Source organism: Clarias gariepinus, chromosome 6 (assembly GCF_024256425.1).
Source record: "Clarias gariepinus isolate MV-2021 ecotype Netherlands chromosome 6, CGAR_prim_01v2, whole genome shotgun sequence".
Classification (NCBI taxonomy): Eukaryota; Metazoa; Chordata; class Actinopteri; order Siluriformes; family Clariidae; genus Clarias; species Clarias gariepinus.
The window spans coordinates 18,592,340-18,616,191 of record NC_071105.1 but is presented as its reverse complement, the minus strand read 5'-3'; the positions used below and the strand labels follow the sequence as shown (position 1 = coordinate 18,616,191).

The following is a 23,852-nucleotide window of genomic DNA, read 5'->3' as shown; positions in this document are numbered from 1 at the left end:
TAAAAGGTCTGCTCTTGCTATATTAGAATAGTTTACTCACAGATGGTTTGGTATTAATGCTTGCTTTGTAAAGAATTATCTAATTCCAGAAATATCTGAGAACAGAAGGCCAGAACTGATGAACCATTTATTCAAGTTGTTTATTGACTAAATTTATTATTGGAAAATTCTTGGTACTTTCATACACACCTTCACTGTATAATGGAGATAAAAAGTCTTTCCTACACTGCGGCATGAGAGCACTTCATAAATATAAAGCACAGAATATCATCTCATACACAGGACTAGAAGAACGGCCGGCAGTTAGAACCAGGTCAGCGTCTCCTAACGCTGTTAATATTAAATCATGTATATCAGCTAAAAGGCTGCCTAACAGTGATAACCTGGTAAAGACAAAAATAGGCTGTGCCATTACGGATTCCATTTCCATCCTGCCTGTCCCTCGCTATGATCCATGTAGATTTCTTGTATGTCCCTCTGCCTCTCTCCCTGTCCTTTCACTACAATATGCTCTCAACTCTTAAGGCTGTGCCAACTCACTCTGCCCACAATCTAACGGCCAAAAAAAACACTGGCACACTGCCATATTCTCATTCCATCTTTGCCACAAAGTACAGCATCCCAGCCTATGACTGACCAACAAAAAAAAAAAAAACCTTTAAGCACACCATCTGCTCAGAAATACTGTGTAACAAAAATGAATACTAATTTAAAAGCCTAGTCAGATGAAATATTTCTCTCCTTTAATTTATGCTTACTGGCATGTAAACTTCACTTGAAAGTGCCTGGCTAGATTTGATCCTTTGTTGCAAAGGTGACTGGAGGAAAAAAAACAACAACACACGACTGAACATTCAACATACTAGGCATACTATGATCTCAGCAAAAATCACATATTTAAAAATAACAATAATAATAATTTGCTTCAGCTCATCTGCTTCCAAAATATCTATGTGTTACTGACTTAAAGAAGAACTTGAATGAATTAATAAATCAATAAATCAATAAATTAATACATCCCATAGCGGCATAGTGGTTAGCACTGTCCAGTTGCACCTCCAAGGTCGAGAGTCTGATTCCCGCCTCGGGTCTGTGTGCATGGAGTTTGCATGTTCTCCCTATGGTGGGTTTCCTCTGGGTACTCGGGTTTCCTCCCACCGTCCAAAGACATGCAGATCAGTCTACTTGCCGTTCCCAAACTGCCCCTAGTGTGTGAATGACTGCGTGAGTGTGGTGTCTATGTGTGCATGTATGCCCTGCGATGGATTGGCAGCCTGTCCAAGGATAACCCTGCCTTGTGCCCGAAGTCTCCTGGGACAGGCTAGGATAATTGGTATAGAAGATGAATTAATGAATGAATAAATAAATACTACTGTTAGCAAAACTGTGCCACAGTTGCTGTGTAGTGTATATTTGAAATGAGTAGCTCATGTGATAGAGTTACGGTTATATCAGGTATATATACAGTTATTACGGGTATATATCATTACATTATAATACACAAGCCGCAGTTTTGCTCTCTTTCAGAACAATCAGCTTTTTTAAAATAGGATACTACTTCGCTAAAATAATAATAATAATTACTGAAATGTGCATGAACAGAAAGCTATGACATTGAACAGTACGAAGAGCATTCTGTGTGGAACCCTGTCTATGTTCAGTTCCTCTGATTGTAAAAGCAGGGTGTATTGTTTGCTTATAAACAATCGGTTGCAATCCGGTCTCTATGATGCACACGACTCCACTGCTTTCACACCGAAGCTGTTTAAAGCGTACTAACTGCATAGAAATATGGGCGCTGGAGATGATTATACTTTTAAACATTCTTAGGTATACACACAGCTCTTAGTGTGATGTAACTTAAGCCTACTCAGATTAATGTTGCCTCATCTGACCGAGCTGTCGAGGCTCAATTTCAGTATTTTAATATATCTATAAATACATATCTCAGTGTGGTGCTAGTCTAGGAAAACAATCCATGGAATCCATGGGTCGGAATATGGAGTGGAGTTACTAAAATATGTCCATGACTGTTGATTATTTCACCTATTAGTGCACGTCCTAACACCTTTTTTCCCCTCTTGATCCCTTGTTCAAAAATTAGCCAACAATTGTAATTTTTTAACTGTTAATTACTACACTTAATGCTACGACCAACACTTGACAAGTTAGATCCTGTTATCGCTCACTTTATAGTGGATGCAAATATTTGTTCCTTCACCAGTTTCTAAGCGCAACATTTTATGCAAGCAAAAAACTGTAACGCGCCAAGTTACCTTTAAGAAAAAGTGCAATCTGTAAATATGAAGTGCAGTAGTTCAATATCCAGGGATTGTTTTAAACAAGTATATGTTTAAAACGTACCACAGAGTACTAGATAACTGGTATAGTGTTATGGTCTGTTAGCTTAAATTCTTCTTCTTCTATATATTCTTATATTATATGTTCATTCTACTTCATCTTTCTTTTTTAATCACTGACTGAGAGAGTTCCTGTACAAAAAATTCCAACATGCTCATACTGTTGGTATGTGTACAAATAGCTCTTGAATTGCTTGAATTACAAAAGGCTGAGACACATGAGAGCCGTTCCTTCAACGTTAAATGTCTCCTAAGACAAAAGGCATCACTCATCATATAATTTCTTTATGAGGTTACGTATAAGCCTTCACCATATCACTCACTCACTCATTGTCCATACCGTTTTATCCTGTATACAGGGTTGTGGGTGACCTGGACACTTGGGGCCCAAGATGGGTTACACCGTGCATGTGGTGTCAATCCATCGCAGGGATTCACACACTACGGATAATTTGGGACACCAATTTACCTCACCTAAGTGTCTTTGGACTGTGGCAGGCAACCGGAGCACCTGAACGAAATCCATCCAAACTTAGATCCAAGCCTGTGTGGGAATTGAATGCGGACCCTGGAGCTGAGAGGTCACAGTGCTAACCACTACGCTACCGTGCCGCCCCTTCACCATACCAGCCACTGTGAATTAGCTGAATATAGAACTGTGAATAGCTTTTATAGAAAATGAATTAACACCTTTTAACCATTCACAACTTATATATTAAATATATATAGAGCTTAATTTAAAAGGCTACTCACCGACTCGCTCTGTAGACAGTAAAGATAAAACAGCAGTGTGAGTGAAAGAGACCTCAGTCAGACTCACTCAGTCCCTACGGGTGTGTAGGAAGTGGGCGGGGCTTTTTCTCTTGTGGGCCAGTGGGCGGGGCCGCTGCGTGGCTGACCGACACCACCCCGTTTAGCTCAAGGCGCGCGCACGTGCTCTGATGAGCAGTTCAAAGGTTGTACACTGACAGGAATAATAACTGACACAAAGCTGTACAATTGGCACAATTAATAATAAATAAAAAAAACATGAGTGCTGTTAAAGTGTGTGTCCTGCCAAAGGCGTATCGATTTAATGCAGCGCCAAAACCCGGCTTCTTACCGGTTTCATATTTACACTGAGGCGGCACTCCTTACAATAAGCACGAGAAATAATATCGCTTTATTTCTCGTGAACTGGGTGTAAACCATTAGTCTGTCTGAGACTGAGAGAGAAAGAAAGAGAGAGTGAGAGAGAGAGAGAGTCTTACAGGCAGGTAGGCGGCTGCCGGAGGAAAAGCATCCATTACTGTACCATCCCCACCAGCACAGAAACAGAAACTCAAACATACCCGTACGAATAAAACACAATAACCAACACATCGCCACTTCATAGCTATATAACAAAAGAATATTGTGTTTACCTATTTATCCCCATCATGAATCTTGATCTCGGCGCATCTGTTTATTCAAAATGAATAACCATTCACTTTTCAATGAACCAGGCTTTCCCGAGTCTCACTAAAACATAATTTCTTCAAAAGAAATCTTCCAACGGTTTTTAGAAACGAGCCGAACCGTATTTGCCGAAAAGCCGTTCAGTATCCGTGGTCCACGTCGCGGAAAGAAAGGATTGTGGGAAACGCCTCTCCCAGTAGCCATTGGAGTATTGTTTGGAGAAGATGCACGTCACTGGATAAACCCGCTGTCAGTCACAAGAGTACGCGTAAATGATTGGTTCACGGTGTCATGGCCCAACCCTCAAATCCTGTCACGCAACAGCGTTGTAATATCACTAGACTCCCGCCCATGTCTGACGCTCACAGTGAATGAAGACAGGAGTGTGTCTCGTTTTATCCAGCTGGGCCTCATTGTTCCCCAGCTCCTATTATTTTATCATTTGGAATTTTGTCAAAAGTGAAAGAATTTTGTCTGGTAAAGTGTTAGAGCACGTGCAATATGTTTTCAGCTCTTATAAGGTGTACCTCATGAATTAGGAATGTATTGATTCTGTACTGAATAACTTGTATCAGAATGGTATTTCATATATTCCCCCAGCAATGATCTTTTTAAGTAAACAGTTAGTACTTTTACTCACATCTTTAATCATATCAACTGACATATGCGGTAATTTGCTTAGAGCACACACTGTACTACTAATGTAATACACACTTACACACACCCTGATGCTTATAACCAGGGTTGGGCAAGGTTGGAAACAAAGCTTCTAGACAAAGATCTGTGCAAGTCCTATAAGCTTGACATGAGTTAAATGCATTCTGTAAATCTGGTACATACCAGTGCTGGTGCTATAGGTGCGTACAGTTGTTGCAGTGGGTGGTGGTGAATCAGAATCTAGTGATGCTGTGTCGTCATCTTGGGAACACCCAGCCTGAATGGCGCGAAGGTAACTATGGCTTCTGGAACGGAAGCAGGTGGGCAGATCAGGGTCCTCTGCCCGAGAGTGAGAGCGTGCGAGCGTGTGCATGTCTCCAAACACAGATTCTGAACAGGAGTCTTCTCCATAGCGTTGGTTCAGCTCTGAGTCCCGCATCTAAAGAGACAGAGACAGGGTGATCCCAACTGCCAAAGACTGACAGCTGGATTGCCTGGATTGCCAAGTTGAGTGTTAACGAGACAGAGAAATGTACACAGTAAAATGTATATGAGTCCTGAGTCTGCTTGTTCCTTGTAATTAAACCCAAATCTGATTAGTGGGGAAAAGTGAGGTGTGATCAGTATGAGTATTGACATGTGTCTCGCTTAATTCTAAACTAAACTTAGGCAGTAGAAGTGGATCGTAAAGACAATTTAGAATAATTTGGAGTAAAGTATAAAAAAAGAAAAAATCAATTTCTGTGACAAAAAAGTGACACAAAAGTTAGGACAAAATGACCTATTTATGTATAAGTTGACATAAAATCGAAGTCAAGGTAAAATTACTTTAGTAAACACTTGTGCCATTGAGTCACACTGTGGCAACCAATTATCATATGTTTTTACTAGTAGACACAGTGAATTTGATTTTTTTCCCACTTTTTTATGAGTAGGATTCTGTCAACATCACTCAAGCACTAGCATTAACAGCCAAAGCCATTTCATTCCAGTGGGCTTCATTTATTACACCAGGGCTCTTTAATTGATCATTTGTCACTTTGCTGAAGTGAAGAGGGAGACGAGTGAGGCCGGGTGGAAGTGACTCAGAGGCTAATCTCAGAGGCTTTTCACAGCCACTTAGGCATGTCATGTCAATGTTTTATAAATGCACACACTTGTCAACTTATATGATATCCTGCATTTATGCACAAGAATATACTTGATCAGGTTTACACCAGTATCCCAGGAGCTGATAATTACTGTACGGACTGTTTAAAGAAAAAACTAAAGACTCACTTATTTTCAATGGCTTTTTAATTTTTTATAATTTTATGTTTTTTCATTATTTAATCGTTTTATTTTATTTATTTTTATTATTATTATTATTTTATTACTATTATTATATTTTTATTTATATATTTTTCATTTATTTATTTATAACTATTTGTTTTATTTTGTTCCTGTATTTTTTATTTCTATTTTTTGCCGTTTTATCGTAATTTTTAGTGCTGTAAAGCATTTGTTGATTGATTGATTGATATAAAGCAGTCTCTATCTCCACACCTTGGTCTATCTGACAATATCTTACTGGAAATGATTCCAACCTAGAGATGAAGAATACACTTCACTGCTGCAGGACTGTTTTGAAAATATAGTGAAAGTTGTTTGCAAAGGGTGTAGATGTGAAGGTATGCCGCTTATCCGTTTTGGCTGCAAAGCCATCTGCACTAACACTTTGTTAACAAACAAGACCATGAAGGTTTCTGCTTAGGGTAAGGTACACTATGTACAGGCTGGCTTACAGTAATGCCCAGAGAGAACTGATAAATGCCATAAAATAAGAAACTGAAAATGATTATACTTTCACGCAAATGTTCATACATACTGTATATACACTCAACTCTTACTGTGATGTAACTCAAGCCTACTCAGACTAATGTGTCATCTGACTGAGCTGTTAAGACTCAATTTCAGTATTTTAATAGATCTATAAATGCATATCTTAGTGCAGTGCTGGTATAGGAAAAAATGTTCTGTTACTGCACTTAAAAAGAACACTTTTATTCCTCTCATACCACATAAAGTTGCCAACAATTTAGATGTTTGTCCTGCTTTTTACCTGTTTATTACTACACTTATTGTTACGACCGTACACTTGACAAGTTAGATGTTGTTATCACCCACTTTATAGCAGCTGTAAACATCTGTTCCTTCACAAGCGCAAAGTTTTTTATTCTAATTTACAGTTACACAATGCTGAGACTCATTCCTTTAGTTTTACATGTCTTCTAAAAGAAAACATAGTTATGCCAACGATATATAAAGTTATGTGAGGCCTTTACTCTAGCCCATGTGAATTAGAGAGAACTGATGAAGGTTATAAAAAAAAAGCCAAGCATAGATACCAGCAGCGCATTGAAGGCCGCTTGCAAACGACATTTGGAGAAGCATTAAAGCCGTAACAGACTTCAAGAGCAGCATCTGACTGACCAGCCATGACAACACACTACCTGACACAATGCTTCATGCTTCGACAGCCACACCAGCAGACTGAGAGCTCAAACAACATCATCATCCAGGGCGGGGCCTGTACTCACCAGGTGAGATCCACTTTGAGAAAGACTGACATCACTTAAGCAGCAGGACCAGACACGGTGCCAAGTTACACACTGGAGTCATGTGCTGACCAACTTGCAGGGGTGTTCACCAATATCTTTAACCTCTCCCTGCCGCAGGCTATAGTCCACACATACTTCAAATCCTCCACTATTGTCCCTGCGCCCAAAAAGCAAGCAGTCATGTGTTTCAATTACTGTCATTTATTTACTTTGACACTTTTATGAGATGATTTAAGAGGCTCCTTCTATAAAAGCCACTGATCTGGATAGCTATCAATTTGCGAACAATAGAAACAGACTGATGGAGGATTTAATCTTAACTGCACTTCACACAACCCTGTCCTACTTGCACATTTGTTAAGCATAACATATGCTATTTCTTGACTTTAGTTCTGCTCTTAGTTCAATAGTCGCCCATAAACTTGTAAACAAGCTCAGCAAACTGGGATTAGCAAACACAGTCTGCTCACGGATATTCACCACAAAATGTCGGGGTGAGCAACCATACATCGTCCACTCTCACCCTTTGAATACAGGAGCTCCACAGGGCTGTGTCCTCAGTCCTGCCCTTTTCACCCCATTCGCAAATGACTGTACACGCATCCCCTCCTCTAACACTATAGTGAAGTTTGCCACAGCACTACAAGAGGGGGACTAATACCAGGAGCTGACTAGATGCAGAGAGAAGCTTCAAGATCTGGTCTTGTGGTGTTAGATAGTAACCTGCCCCTTAAATGTTGGGGAGGTCAAATTCCTGGGACTTCACATCACAAAGGATCTGACATGGACCTTTTTGAGAAAGCTCAGCAGAGGCTTTTCTTTTTTGAGAAAGCCTAAAAAGCCAGCCTCCTCTTTCAGCTTTTTGTGAATCCCTACAGAAGCACAATAGAGAGCATTCCTTGCTGCAGTGTCACAGTGTGGTACTCCAGATGCACTGCAGTGAACCAGAGAGACCTGGCCTGGATAGTAAAGACTGCACAGTGAATTGTGGGACACTATCTAGACATAGTTTGTGCTAGCCACCTACGCAAGAGGGCTCTCAACATTATTAAGGACTTGACACACCCAGGTTACACACTGCTTGTCCCTTTTCAATGAGGAAAAACATACAGGACAATCAGAACTCTACTAGACTGTATAGAGTCGTAGCCTCCATTACATCCCCCACACACACAATCGCATACCCACACACATTTACACACAAACTGACTGAAGACAAACCAACTTGTCTTACCTCCCAATTTTTCTTAAAGTTTCTGCCAACACACTGAACACTCAACATCCATGACTGTAAATACAATTACTATAATTCGAGTAGTACCTACAGCTTACTGTTTTCACTGCAGTGTTTGTACCATTAAAGACCTATTCTATAGATACATGGCCTTCATCAATATTTCAAATATTTATTTCTATCATAATTATCTGATATATTTTTTATTGCTGCTGGTGTCTCTGAGAGCTACCAAACAGAATTACGTCATACAACTACAATGACAACAAGAAGTCCTGCGCACCCTATAGTGCTTGGGCCCTAATAAAGTATTATCTCCCTTATCAATCACTCACTCATCTTCTATACCGCTCTATCCTGTATTCAGGGTCGCAGAGGGCCTGGAGCCTATCCCGAGGCGGGGGTACACCCTGGACAGGGTGCCAATCCATCGCAGGGCACACACACTCACCCACACTCTACGGGCGATTTGGAAATCCCAAATAGCCTAATCTGCAGGTCTTTGGAGAAAACCCACCAAGCACAGGGAGAGCATGCAAACTCCATGCACACAGAGACAGGAATCAAACCTGGCTGGGAATCGAACCCGTACCCTGGAGGTGCAAAGGGAAAGTGCTAACCACTACAACACTGTGCTGTCTCCCTTATCACTCAAAAAAAAAAGAAATGCAGAAGACATCTGACCTGGCTGATGCAGCTGTTGCGTCCGAGTGTGCTGCAGCCCTGACTGAAGTCATCATCATCCCAGCGTGGGAACGATGAGCTTACAGAACCTCCGATGCAGTCCAAATTATCCACACTGCGATTCCCAGAGAATTCTCGCAAAGACGGGAGACAACTGAGAAGAGAAGGGCAAAAGGGAGCGAAAAGATTTAAAATGGTCCACATAACTGTAAAATTTCTTGTTCTTGCTCTATTCTTTCAATATGCATTTTATAGATACAAAGTAAATGGAAAAAGCTGTACGCTGTGATTTATGAATATATGGAAAAAACACTGTTACAGCGAAATAACCAATGACAACTTGGTGTGATGTTGCCTGATATGAAGCAGAGTTAATGTTAGCACCGTGAAGTTCATTTTCACCTGGCAACAGCATGTCCTGGAGTGTCTTGTACAGCAGCAATTCAACAACGTTTAAAAATGTCAGTTTATTAATGAATCACACATCGTACTTTTTACCCGTTTATTGTTGCATTTCACATTATGAAGCGTTTTCCAATTCTATACAACTCCAGCCTTTCTCTTAAGTTTGAACACGAAATGCAGTATGCCATGTTACTGAAAAACGATATAAAACTAAAAGCTGCAAAGTGCTGGCACCTACAGTACGAATCTTTTAACTACATAATATCCATAACCTCAGTAATATATATATATATTGATATATTGTCTTGGAGCTGGAATTACTGTCCAATCAGTGCTGTAGGAAATGAAATAACCAACACTGTCATTAATACGACAATAAACACGTAATGAGTCCAAAATGACCTGGGCATCGAGTATGAGGTTAAGCAATGGCCACAAACTCTGAACAGGCTTTCCCTATTTAGTTTTACTGATTTATGACAAATGTTGGGTGTAACGAGAGTACTCGGATTACTTTTTTGATGTAACGAGTAATCTAGTGCGTTAGGTCTGCCATTTAATTCGTTTTTTCAAAAATGTAATCCGTTATTCAAACATTCCCAATCCATTAGTGTGTGTGTGTGTGTGTGTGAAAGTCGTCCTACAAGCCCTGCCCCCGATAACCCGCCCCTCTCTGTTATACCCCTATCTCTCCTATGCGGTTTGAATATGCGAGGACCAACGTGCGGAAAGCGCCAAAACTCGTGGTGAATCATAATGAACTGTACTTACGGTCACCGCGCAAAACCGTTTAGGTGAGATGGGGTATTAATAGTTAACAGATTTTGGGCCAAACTCCCCTGAGTGATGAAGGTAGAATAATTATAAAGGTCTTGACTAAAACAACATGCATGAGGAATCACAAAGGAGTTTTTATTTTCTGCAGTGGAAAAATACTCCAACTAGTTAGTTTTATCAGAAAGTAACGCTGTATTGTAACTGATTACTTTTTGAAGACAGTAATTTTGTAACATAATTAGTTACCTTAAGTTAGTTACTTTCCCCCAACACTGTTTATAAATGTAACAGCGTGAAAAATTTAGTTTCCACATTGATCAATTCAACAGAGAAAGCCACTCAAGAGTTGTAGAATCCAGGGCCTGTATCATTAATCATCTCATAGCAGGAGTACTGAGCACTTAGGCATGATAGAACTTGATATCTAAAAATGCATTAACTCTTATCGCAGCACTGTTACTCCGTACTCATATTCTGAGATGAAGGTAGACCCAGGTCTCTGGATGGACTGCAGCGCTGCAGTTTATGGTAAAGCGGCTCCCCCCGGTGTGCTGTGACAGGAGCTGCAGCCGACCTGCTTCTCTTCACTGCACTGACCTTACGGAGCGTCCGATCTGCTGCAGGGTGGCAATGCTGTGGAGGGGAGACCACAGGGCCTCCAGATCCCCCTGGAGCATCGAGTAGTCCAGAGGACGGCTGGGAAAAAGGGCATTTAAATATAAGGAGGGTAACAGGGTTATTAAGAGAGGTTATTGATAACGTGGAAGGTATGGTTTTCCAGGAGTGAGAGAACAGGAACAGGACTCCGAACATGTAGAGGGGTTAAAGTCAAAGTGAGTTAGATAGGATAGGGAAATATACTAATGGAAAAAGAAAAGCTCTGCACTTTAATAAAAGTGGTCAGAACCAGAAAAGCAAAAACAAAAAAAAACAAAGCTGTCTTTAAAGGGTTGTTCAAGGTCTACATTATAGCAAAAAAGGGTACACTATGAATGTAGCCTGCGTATTTTTTAATTCCTCAAATGTCAGCAGGATTTCGAAATACAAGAATCTCACACAAACATATTCACAAGATCGACGGCTCCCTAGTGAGTTCAAGCGGCTCTCACGAAAAGTACCGGGGAACTGCAGGATGGCTGTAGTGTTCTCAGTCCTTATTGCTTTCCTACTATTTCTGAACTGTATTATCCTGATATCGATGTTACTTATTCAGACGGGGTGGAATTTTTCTCCAAAAAAGACATGTGGCCCATGTTTTTCCATTAGTATACATATATAAAGTCATCAAGAGAAGGGCAGGTTTATGCTTTTTATATGTTCCTGAGTTACATTTCCATGTATGTCACTGGGGTGTAACCTCATTCCTAAACATGCCCATCATATGTCTGCAAAAACTCCAAAAATGTCCATTGTATTAATATAACGAGATATGTGATAATTCGACCCACAGCATATTTGTTGTACAGTTTTTACTGTTTAGAGGAATGTGTAAAAGAAAGCATATTAGACCGAAGAATGTTTGCAAAATCTATCACATGAGCAAGCATAGCTTGAATATGCGTGTATGTGTGTGTGAGAGAGAGACCTGGGGTGTTTATGCCATGGCAGAATGCCCACTTACTTTCTGGAGGGGAACTGGTCACTGAGGGACTGCTGTGTGGCACGTAGGTAGCTCTGTCTGCGCGCAGCAGTCTTTGGTGAGGGTTTCAAGCTGCTGTCTGAGTCATCGCTGTCCTCCAGGTCCCCCATGGCCTTTACGTAGCTGCCACTGCGCATCCGCCTGCATGGGATCTCGCCTCGACCAAGAGTCCCGCTCCACTCTCCTGTAGAGGGCATCTACACCGGGTTCGAACATAATGAGCATACAAACTATTGTTAGGGATAGTATATATGAAGGAAAACATGCAAGCGAACGAACCACTAAAAGCTTCACTGCTAAGATACTTTACATTGCTAACATGCAAAAATATTTATAAATATTCTGTAGCCTCTCAGATTGGTATCTCTTGTTTGTGATGTGCTCTATTAGTAGCGTGTATCTTTCTTGTGAAAGACCAAGGTTCTAATTCCCTAACAAGGAATCATGGGGGTGCACCAGTGAGTGCCAGTCCCAAACCCAAAAAATAAAAACTGAAAATGGAAAGGGTACCCGTGCCAAATTCAAATATGCTAATTGGATAATTGGGTGAACCCACAATGGCAGCAACCAAAAGAAGAAGAACAGGATGAAGAAGATCTTTTTTTCCATATACTCTCCCATTCAACAGTTTATACCCACCTTCAAATTCATGTTTTATTCTTTTCTACCTACAATGCTAAAGGCATAAAAAATATTAGAAGCCATATCCAGGGTTTAGACTGTACGAGTGGGGGAAATAAGGGTCTATAATAAATATAATAAAATAAAAATCCAGAAAAAGCACATGATACAAATGTTATGAATTATATATATAATATATATTATATATATTATATGTGGAAATAAAGTCCTCAGTGGGCCTGTTAAATATTTAAACAATACAAACATCTTTACATCCCTTGGATGGCACCCCAACTCGCCCCCACTACCATACCCCCGGGACTCACCCTGCCTCGCACCTGGAGATAGTGGCAGGCCAGCTCCTGCTGGCATGACTTGGATTTGAGAAGTGAACGGTCCAGAGTGGCGGTTCCCTTCTGGCACAACTGCCTACTTGGCCCAAGTGTGAGCGCGGACCAGGACCCACCCTTCCCATAATTTCCTTCCACAACTGCCACTCTTCCTCCCCCTCCTCCTCCTCCTCCTCCTCCGGGGCCTGGGAGAGCAAGAAGTCCTTGGTGCTTTAAGTCATTGTTGCTCTTTGAGGCTTTCAATGTGTGCTCGTTAATGGTGTTGTAGCCTTGCATTAAGTACTTTGAATTCGCTTGACTTTCCAGTGCTGACCCAGATGCAGAGCTCTGTCGACCCAGAGTCATCATTGCCACAGGGTTCCTGTAGTTAATGATGTCACTGTCCAGGTCATCTGAGCTCCAGTAGCCAGACATGTTGGAGCGTGGACGCCGTTTAGCTGTGCCCTCACTTTTGGCCCTGTCTTTGCTTTTACTGCGCCGGTGGTTTTTGTCTTCGCCACTGCTTCCTGAGCGCCCATTCATGTTGGCCTTCATAGCTGAGCTTTCTAATGACTGTGACTTGGCGAAGAGTTTCTGCACAGAGTGGACCAGGTAGCGGATCTTTCCTGGACTATCAGTGCGCTGCTGCTGCTGTTTAGTTGTTTCCACGGCTGTGCTGCGATGAAACTGTAAAGTGCTGAAGCCATCCCGCTGCCCCGGCAACTGCTTCTCAAACTGATCAAGGAGGTTCGCTGGTAACCGATTCATCTTCCCTGCACCTACTGGCATAGAGAAAGAAAAGTTATCTCTTCTGCTTCATTTCTGCTCATAATATAAAATATAAAGGGACTCATTTTCAGACCTGATAAGTTATTAAAAAGACTTGAAGACATATAGAAATGTTACTGGTATGTTACAACTATACCAATACCTACATTAATTATGTAAGCATAGGAATTTGGTTTGACCTGATATAGTAGCAGATCCACTGGTGATCATTGCTGTGCGCCCTGATCCAAGGCCCATGTTCATTCCCATGCCAATGGACATAGAAGTACCCAGTGTGCCTGTGCTGATACCCCCGATGTTGTCTCCACCTGGAGGCGAGAAATCTCCCTGCTCAAAATGTGAGTTGTAATTGATACGTGGGAAGGTGCTGCTGGTAGACAGCTGGCTGCTCTGGGGTATCAGACAGTCTGGGGGAAGACCGCCTGAGCTGGGTGAATTTGAGAAGTGATGGGGCTCCAAGGCTCCATAATGATCCATGGTGGAAGAAGGGACAATGTAGGGTTGACGCGATAGGGTGGAGCTAGCTGAGGGTGGATACATTGGGTCGATGCGAGAGGGTGAGTGTGTAGGATCACATTCGGAGAGGTGACGTGTTCGGTGGGGGGTGTAGCCTTTCATGATGCAAATGTGGCAACCCCCCCAAAGACCCCTAAAGTAGCAGCATTTCTTCACCAGGGAGAGTGACACACCCTGGAGGAGATGTCCTGGAGAAAAATGAGGGGCAGGGGAGAGAAAAAAAGAAAAAGAAAAAACTGAGAACACCCATCAGACAGGAGGATGAAAACTTAGCGCACACAGACCCAACAACAAGACTCAAGCCCTTAACCCTGGCCACAGTGCTAGTATGATATATGTGCTATAGTTATATGCTATAACTATAGTATGCTATTGTATTCAATGGTGTATCATTTCACCCCCTATTTAAGTTCTATCGGCTGTGTATTTCTGTGCCTAGCTTTTCTTACATAGTGGACATAATTTAAATAGGATGCTTAAGAGACCAATGTGTGCCACCAATGTTATAGTTTGGGTCTTGGCTATTGCCTTGAATCCAGGTTCACATTTGTAATCTTAATTTGGTTAGCTGTTACTGTTTAACTTGATAATTTAATATTGAGTCTGCCCTGCGTCAGCCTTCCCCTCTATGACAAGAGGATAATAAGCAGATTGTATTAAAGCTTTTGCATTGAATGGGTATCCTACACAGATGGCTATTTTCACCCTGAGCCACAAACAACCTTACCACCCATTTTATGAGGACACTGACTGACGTACACAGGAAATACAGCTGTATTTTTACCTGTCCTGGCGTATACATCTGTACAGAATCTAAGCATATGTCCTTGTTGCATCATAGCCATTTAGTTAGCTTAAAACACATCATATGGCTTACTCTTGCTCTGCAGCCAATCCTAGCAGGGGACTGCTACTGCATAGTGTGTGCCCAGACTGTCTGTGGCCTTCTTTTGCCTACCTGGCATGTTGGAACAAATCAGAGAGAGAAAGGAACCATTCATTTGCTACAGTATTATTGTCTGGGGGGAATCAAAACATCCAAGAAATTGCTACTCTGCCTTCAGTTATTTGGGTGGAGCAGTTGGACTAAGATGCTGACTTGCATCATCAGTCAAATCAGTGATTTTCAAAGAAATGTCATCAAAGAGATTGCATTTACAGGGAAAGAGACAGAGAGAGAGAAACAGAGAGCGGGCAACCCTAAATAAAGGAGTATCAGTGGAAAACAGCAGAATCATTAAAGTGAATAAATTTAAAACCATGTAAGATTAAATGTCACCAAAAGATTCCAAACTAAATTTAACTAAGCTAATACTGTATATGGCCTACAGCACCTATGAGACAGTTGCGAACACACACACACACACACACACACACACACACACACACACACACACACACACACACTTTGAAATCTTCTCATGAATAATTATTCTTATATGATTTTGCACTTGTCTTCTCTACTCCTTTGGTATTACCTGTTGGTATGATTTATTTATGAACCTGAATTTTTAATTTAATCACTCAGAGGTAACCAGGGGACCAACAAGGGAATGATGATCTTGGATTAGTCTGATGCATTCACTTACACATCCCACTGTGCCTCTAAACCTTAAAAGAGAAAAGAAGAGTGAGGGACAAGTGGGTATGTGTGTGAGGAAGAAAGAGAGAAAAAGAGAGAGAGAGAGAGAAGGAGAGGGGGGGGGGGATTAGTTGGGTAAAGCTCCAGGTGTACAGACTGTATTTTTTGGACTTGCTTGCCAAGCAGAGCAGTCACCATCTGCTAAAGTCTTCAGTACAGGAATGACACTGCCAATAACCCCCCTCACACACACACACACACACACACACACACTTTCCATTAAGTTAAACCAATCAGACTAGGAAAAACAAAGATGTTTCCTGTTCATATTGATATCGCTCATTCCTTACAGAAATGGATTGCATTATCTTACTAAGCTCACAATCCTCTTTAAACGGCTCAGCCACTTTCTTCCGCCCATGGGTTTGAAGTTCTGACTCGACCTTGTTGCTGTTTTGACAAAGGCACAGCCTGGGGGGTTTTGATGGGGGCCAGAAGCCTTCAAAGCCTCACTGAGTTGTTTAGACTGTTCATTCTTGAACTCAATGATGGTTGGCACATTGTCAGTCCAGCGGTGTCATTTTCTAATTACTTCTTACTTCTTACTCAAATTTGTTTAACCATTTGTTTAACTTTTTTTATTTATTTATTTAAATAAGGATTCTGTGATGTAATAAGACTAAACTCTCAGCTTCGCTTTGGCACCAGGATTTTCTTGCTGGCCCTCAAAATAACCTTACCAATGACACGGTTTTATAGCAAAAAACAAACAAACAAACAAAAAAAAAAGAAATCCATGTTTTTCTTTCTAGCTTGGATAGTGTTCATTCAAGTGCTTTAAAAAATGTTTAGAAATAAAGCTTTCTCCATTCTCATGAAGGCTCAAAAAATAAGATATTTATCAACAGATTTGTGATGAATTTGACAATTTTATAAATTTCACCTCCTGCACAATATTTGCCATAGCACAAAGCTGACCTGTGTGACTTAATACCTGACTTGATATGAAGTAAGTAAATTTGATAGATTCTCTAGTCGAGTGCAGTAGAGTCTCTGAAATACCTTCTGAATGCTTATATGTTATACAACCCCTGACAAAACTACAGACATGACAAAACTGTATTTGTTTAAACTAAACCCCTGATGAGTTGAAATGGTGCCTATGCAGCTCACCGACCACATAGTTAGTTAGTCCCCAGCATTAATCCTGATCCTCACTATTGCTCTTGTTGCTGAATAGGCAAATCCCACAGTCCGTGTCAAAATCTAGTGAAAAAAACTTACAGAAGAGTAGAGGTTATAATAAGTCAACACAGATGGTTGATGCTTAACAAGCAAACGTGTGTTTGAAAGCCACAAACATTAGGGCATATACAGTAGTGTATCTCTAACCCTAAATTTTTTGAACTTCTACAAATTTAAATTGTCTTTCAGACGTGTTTATTGGCATGTTTATCTAAAGGCCATATTGTTCAACCAACTGACACACCAATAAACCAATAATGGACAAGTGCTCCTGTTGAACCCACTGTAGAGTTTTGCTTTTGACTCTGTTTTCATTAAATTAGAACTCATGAGCAACTTCTTCAATTTTAGTGTACTTTCCTATGAAAAGTGTTGACATCAGCCCTTTTCCAAAATCTATGTCAGATCTGACCTGACTGATGGAACTGCAGGAACTTTAGCCTGATAGATGTTGAATTGTGTACACACTGCATCATAAGCCTGTCTCTACAAACTGGCCAGTCAACTCAGCTGACACTATGGCTAATGCAGTCTCTACTGAAACATGTGCACACTGAGTAAATTACTTTCTCTATGATCTCCTAAAAGGATATACCAAAAAGAGAGACTTTTTTAAAAGGATATACCAAAAAGAGAAATTCCTCTCAAGATACACCATTTAAACTGGAAGCATCTATTGCTTAACTGTGTTTTAAAATAACAGCCTTTAAAATAAAGGTCCTTTACTGTTGTTGTTTTTGTTGTTGTTGTTGTTGTTACTTAATCATCTAATGCCATATGTGTTATTTCATAGTTTTGAAAAACCCAAAATGGGGCATGATGAGAGGCATGGGCATAACTATATTTAGGAATGTAAGTTTAAACAAAGATGATGAGAAAACGCAAGAGCTTCCAACTGGCAGCGTTTAGGGTTTAAAACCTCTAGAGTGATGGTGAGATGATGATTTGAAGGTTTGAACTGGATGCAGTGTAAATTTTGCTTGTGCAAAAATTAATGTATTATATTATGATAATATTAAAAACAATATTATATTATATTAAAATAATATTAAAAACAAGCAACGACATATGGTTGAACCAGACAGTCGGCCCACCTGTTTCGTGTTTGAAGTGATGCAGTTATGTGGGGAGGAGGATGGATCGTGCGGAACTGAATGGGTAGATGTAATTATATTTACATTTAGGCATTTGGCAGATGCTCTTATCCAGAGCGACTTACATTTTTATCTCATATACATCTGAGCAGTTGAGGGTTAAGGGCCCAACAGTGGCAACTTCGTGGTTTAAACCTGGGACCTTCCGAAGCATAGTTCAATGCCTTGACCCCTGGGCTACCCCTGCCCCATATACTGAATATATAGGTTATGTGGATGTAGGAGAAATTTCATGCACTGTATTGAGTTAGTTAGTTGTTCAGTAGTCAGTCGTCAGTCTTCAGTTAGTCCCTTATGCCATATAGAAGAAATTGTGACAACTTCTGCCTTTTTCTGTCCAAACAGCAGGGGGTGCTAAGGGGCAAAGCATATAAACAACACACACACACACACACACACACACACACGGTGTAGCAGCATAACCACAAAGAAGCACAACTATGCAGAAAGAACTGCCCTGAGAGCAAGCACAGGAAATTATCCATCATACTAGTGATTTTATCCACACTAGAGATATAACCAGATATATATTCCCTTCGTTATGATAACAATCTTTTGAAAATATAGATTATAGAACAAATATACTGTTCTTCATGCTCACATGTATAGCACCTATACCCCTGTTTAATGAACAACCAGAGTTCATTGTGAAAGCTGGATTCAGTCAGAATGAGTTCTTCTGACTCATGGCTTGTTCTGACTTGTGTGTTGTCACACTGTAGATCCTTACCCTTCCTTTTCTCTCTGCTGCCTAGTGAATGATGCAACTTAGAGCACAAACTACTGAGTGTGATATTGCACAAAACACCAACTGTGATACTGACATATCTATTCAGTGTCATGCTGCATACAAACATATCCATGTATACAAACTGAATGGCGTTTCATTCTCTCTCTCTCTCTCTCTCTGTATGTATGTATGTATGTATGTGTGTGTGAGTGTGAGTGTGTGTGTGTGTGTGGTGGATGAGAAAGCTTATGCTTCTATGATAAACAAAAAGGAAGCTACACAGGCATAACTGTAATGTGGTAGGAAATAAAGACACAAAAAAGGGAAAGATGATACACAAGGACAGACCAGAAGGAAACGCTCAGCAGCCATATGTTCTCAGTGTGCAGATTATAAAAGAGCAAGTGAGAATGAGAGCAAGAGCATCAGAGAGAGAGAGAGAGAGAGAGAGAGAGAGAGAGAAATGCTCAATCTAACCTTGTCCTAATTATATTCTGCACTGGGTGGAGCCATTTTTGCTCTAATTTCACACCTCTAAATTTACTCATAGTCTAACCCCCCCACCCCTTCCCACTAGCTTTCTGTTGTGATGAATGGTTTCTTCTCTTTATAACTCTTTCCCCTCCTGAATCAGGAAAATGTGAAAAGAGTAATAGAACAACACTAATAGGAGAAACTGTAAGGCCAATATTGCCACAAGTATTCGATCGCCTGCTTCACATGCAAATGAACTTCAGTAACATCCAGTTCTTGTTTAAACATGAACAGAACTTTGGGAGCATGAATTTGTCCAAAATGTCTTGATATGCTGAAGCATTAAGAGTTTCTTTCACTGGAAGTGAGCTCAAATCCTAATGGAAGGTCCATAAAGACAGTGCATTTGTGAGGTCAGACACTGATGCTGGATGAGAAGGCTTGGCTCGCAGTCTCCACTCTAATTCATCCCATAGGTGTTCTATCGGGTTGAGGTCAGGACTCTGTGCAGGCCAGTCGGGTTCTTCCACACCAAACTCGCTCATCCATGTCTTTATGGACCTTGCTTTGTAAACCGATGCTTTTTAAAACTAAAAGGGCCACCCCTAAACTGTTCCCACATGAAATTGTCCAAAATGTCTTGGTATGCTAAAGCATTAAGAATAGCTTTCACTGAAACTAACGGACCGAGCCTAACTCCTGAAAAACAAACCCCACATCATAATCCCCTCCTCCACCAAACGTTACACTTGGCACAATCTAACTACTGTTCTCCTGGCAACCGCCAAACTTAGACTGTATATTGAATGGCCAGACAAAGAGGCATGATTTGGCATTCCAGAGAACACATCTTCACTGCTCTAGAGTCTATTGGCGACATGCTTTACACCACTGCATTCAAAGCTTTGGATTGCGCTTGGTGATGCACGGCCTGGATCCAGCTGCTTGACCATGGAAACCCATTCCATCAAGTTCTTGAGGTTATCGCCACAGTTTGGAGTTTTGACTCTACAGAAAGTTGGCGACCTCTCTGCACTATGCGCCTCAGCATCCGCTGACTTTGTTATTCCACTTTGTGGCTGAGTTGGCGTCATTCCCAATCGATTCCACTTTGTTATAGTACCACTAACAGTTGACTGTGGAGTATTTAATAGCTAGAAAAATTGATTGGAAGATCTGAATTCAATTACTTGATTTCAAAGAGTAAATACTTTTGACAATATGGTGTATATATACACTATATTGACAAAAGTATTCACTCTCTGAAAAAGTATTTGCTCGCCTGCCTTCAAATGCATACAAACTTGATTAACATCCCATTCTTAATCTATAGGATTTAATATGATGACACCCTTTTTAAGTATAACAGCTTCAACTCTTCTGTGAAAAATTTCCCCAAGGTTTAGGTGTGTATTAATGGGAATTTAGACCATTCTTCCAGAAACGCATTTGTGAGGTCAGACACTAAGGTTGGTCAAGAGGGCCTGCCCCGCAGTTTCCACTCTAATTCATCCCAAAGGTCTTCTATTAGGTTGAGGTCAGGACTGTGCAGGCAAGTCACGTTCTTCCACACCAAACTCGCTCATCCATGTCTTTATGGATCTTGCTTTGTGCACTGGTGTGCAATTATGTTGGAACTGGTGTGGGATTGTTTTTCAGTCAAGGGAACTTGGCCCCTTACTTCCAGTAAAAGAAACTCTTAATGCATAAGACAAGACATTTTGGACAATTTTATAATTCCAACTTTTTGGGAACCGTTTGGGGATGACCTCTTTCTGTTTCAACATGACTGCACACAAGAGCACAAAGCAAGGTCCATAAAAACATGGATGAAGGCAGGCAAGCGAATACTTTTGGTGTGTGTCTATAAATACAGTGGAACCTTGGATTACGAGGATAATTCGTTCCGGAAGTAAGCTCATATTTCAAAACACTCGTAAACCGAAGCAAATCCTTCTAAAGGAAATAATGGAAATTAAAATAATTCGTTCCACAGCCCCAAAAATATTAAATACATAAAAATAATGAACCAAAAAAAAAAAATTAACCTGCACTTAACCTTGAAAAAAAAAAAAAAAAATAAGTAAAAATAAATCCCGACTGATAAGTGTTTCCGTTTATGCGTGCGGGCGCTGTGTGTGTGTTTCTCTCTCTTGCGCTGCAGAGTGTGTGCGTTATGTGTGTGCACGCACGTAATTTGACAACGTGCCGGTTCACACTTTCTCTCGCCTATAGTGTCTTTGTGTGTGTGTGTGTGTATGTGTGTGTGTGTGTTTGTGTGTGTCTGTGTGTGTCTGTGTGTGTGTGTGTGGAAGCAGAGAGGGGGCACCCCCTCTCTGCTTCACACACACACACACACACACACACACACACACACACACACACACAATGTAAAGGTGAGAGAAAGAGAGAGATGTGTGTGTGGGAACCGGCACACACACACATAACGCACACACTCCGCAGCGCAAGAGAGAGAAAGACACACACACACAACGCACACACATAACGTACACACAGTAAAGGCGAAAGAGAGAGAGAGAGAGAGAGAGAGCGAGAGAGAGTGTTATCCGGCACGGTGTCAAATTACGCGCGCACATACACATAAGCTTCACATGCAAATGAACTTCAGTAACATTCAGTTCTTGCTTGAACATGAACATAAACAGAACTTTGGGAGCATGAATTTGTCCAAAATGTCTTGATATGCTGAAGCATTAAGAGTTTCTTTCACTGAAAGTGAGCTCAAATCCTAAAAAATATCTGCACACCAGTACCGCCATGACTGCGTACCAGTGCACAATGGAAGGTCCATAAAGACAGTGCATTTGTGAGGTCAGACACTGATGTTGGATGAGAAGGCTTGTCTCGCAGTCTCCACTCTAATTCATCCCATAGGTGTTCTATCAGGTTAAGGTCAGGACTCAGTGCAGGCCCGTCAGGTTCTTCCACACCAAACTCGCTCATCCATGTCTTTATGGACATGAAACCAAGTTGGGGGCATGAAATTGTCCAAAATGTCTCAGTATGCTAAAGCATTAAGAATAGCTTTCACTGAAACTTACGGACCGAGCCTAACTTCTGAAAAACAAACCCACATCATAATCCCCTCCTCGACCAAACGGTGCCTACACTTGGCACAATCCAACTACTGTTCTCCTGGCAACTGCCAACCTCAGACTGTATATTGAATGGCCAGACAAAGAGGCATGATTTGGCATTCCAGAGAACACATCTTCACTGCTCTAGAGTTTATTGGCTTTACACCACTGCATTCAATGCTTTGGATTGCACATGGTGATGCAAGGCCTGGATTCACTGTTATTCCACTTTGTGGCTGAGTTGGCGTCATTCCCAATCGCTTCCACTTTGTTATAGTACCACTAACAGTTGACTGTGAAGTATTTAACAGCTAGAAAAATTGATTGGAAGACCTCACACAGGCTGAAACAGAGAGGCTGAGGGAGAAAATGGATTTTTAACCTCTAATGAGATTTTCTTTTGCTTCATACGCGCACACACACGTGTGTTATAAGAAACGGTACACACGCGCTATACACACGCGCTTTTAAACACAAAATAAAAAATGTTTTACACACTCATGCGGTCAGAGTGTTATATTAAACAGTACACGGGCGCACGGATGTTGATTATACCAGAGACGCGCAAGACCCAGCAGGGAAGACGATTACCCGCCATTCCGCAGCGCAAGAGAGAGAAAAAACGTTGGCTCAGTTGTGATTATGTGGCGCTCGGCGACAAAACAAGAAGCGCATGCGTGAAACGCGGTGCTCGTAAACCAAGACTTGCTCGTTTTTCAAGTCAAAATTTATTACAAATTTTTGCTTGTCTTGCGAAAAACTCGCAAACTGCGTTACTTACAATCCGAGTGGAATGCTGAAGGTGTCCAAAAAATGCATTCATCTCCTTTGAACAGTTGATATTGAGATGTTTCTGCTACTTATGCTCTGTAAAGACTTCATAACGCCTCTAATCTGAGGTGCTGTTAATTGAGCATTTTTCAGGCTGATAACTCTAAATGAACTTCGCGTCTGCGGCAGAGGTAGGTTTTGGTCTCGCCCTCCTGGGAGGGTCTTTATGAGAGCCAGTTTCATTATGGTGCTTGACCGATTTTGCAAATGCACTTGACAATACTGTTCTTGCAATAACTATTACAGAAAGGCTGACCTCTGTGTCTTAAAATAACAACTAACTGTTGTTTTTGTTGTTGTTATGTAATTACCTAATTCCATATGTGTTATTTTATAGTTTTGAAATCCCCAGTATTGTTGTAGAATGTAGAAAATAAATCACTAAACAAAAACATAGAAATTTGCAAGTGACCCCAAACTTTTAAACGGTAGTGTATAAATACATTTATTTCTCTATACAATCCCCTGCTATACTAATGCATTTATCCCAGCATTTCACTAATGCTTGGATACCATTAAAGTATAAAAGTTTTCTCAGTATGCTGGTGACACTGAGCCGGCCAACTGCTTCCCATCTGAATCATTGGCCTCCTTTATTGGTCCACACGTGGAAATGAATTAGGGTGAGGTCAGGACTGTATGTGGGATGTGGCAATAACTCCCACGAGAATTCATATAATGTTCAAGTGG

The 23,852-nt window shown here is 40.9% G+C and overlaps 1 protein-coding gene across 3 annotated transcripts in view; it reads right to left on the bottom strand.

Moving 5' to 3' along the window:
* dlgap4b (discs, large (Drosophila) homolog-associated protein 4b) overlaps positions 1-23,852 on the bottom strand; it is a 122,582-nt gene that overhangs the window by 19,717 nt on the left and 79,013 nt on the right. Inside the window, exons 1-6 of one of the 3 annotated variants that reach the window (XM_053498801.1) lie at positions 13,712-14,208; positions 12,741-13,522; positions 11,776-11,990; positions 10,752-10,850; positions 8,973-9,126; positions 4,638-4,893 (exon numbers count right to left, since the gene is read on the bottom strand). In XM_053498801.1, coding sequence (XP_053354776.1) covers positions 4,638-4,893; positions 8,973-9,126; positions 10,752-10,850; positions 11,776-11,990; positions 12,741-13,522; positions 13,712-14,150 — 1,945 coding nt within the window. In that variant the 5' untranslated portion in view covers positions 14,151-14,208. Of the gene's footprint in view, positions 1-4,637; positions 4,894-8,972; positions 9,127-10,751; positions 10,851-11,775; positions 11,991-12,740; positions 13,523-13,711; positions 14,237-23,852 lie in introns of those variants that run through there. The other 2 variants (XM_053498799.1, XM_053498800.1) reach the window with 2 other exon arrangements.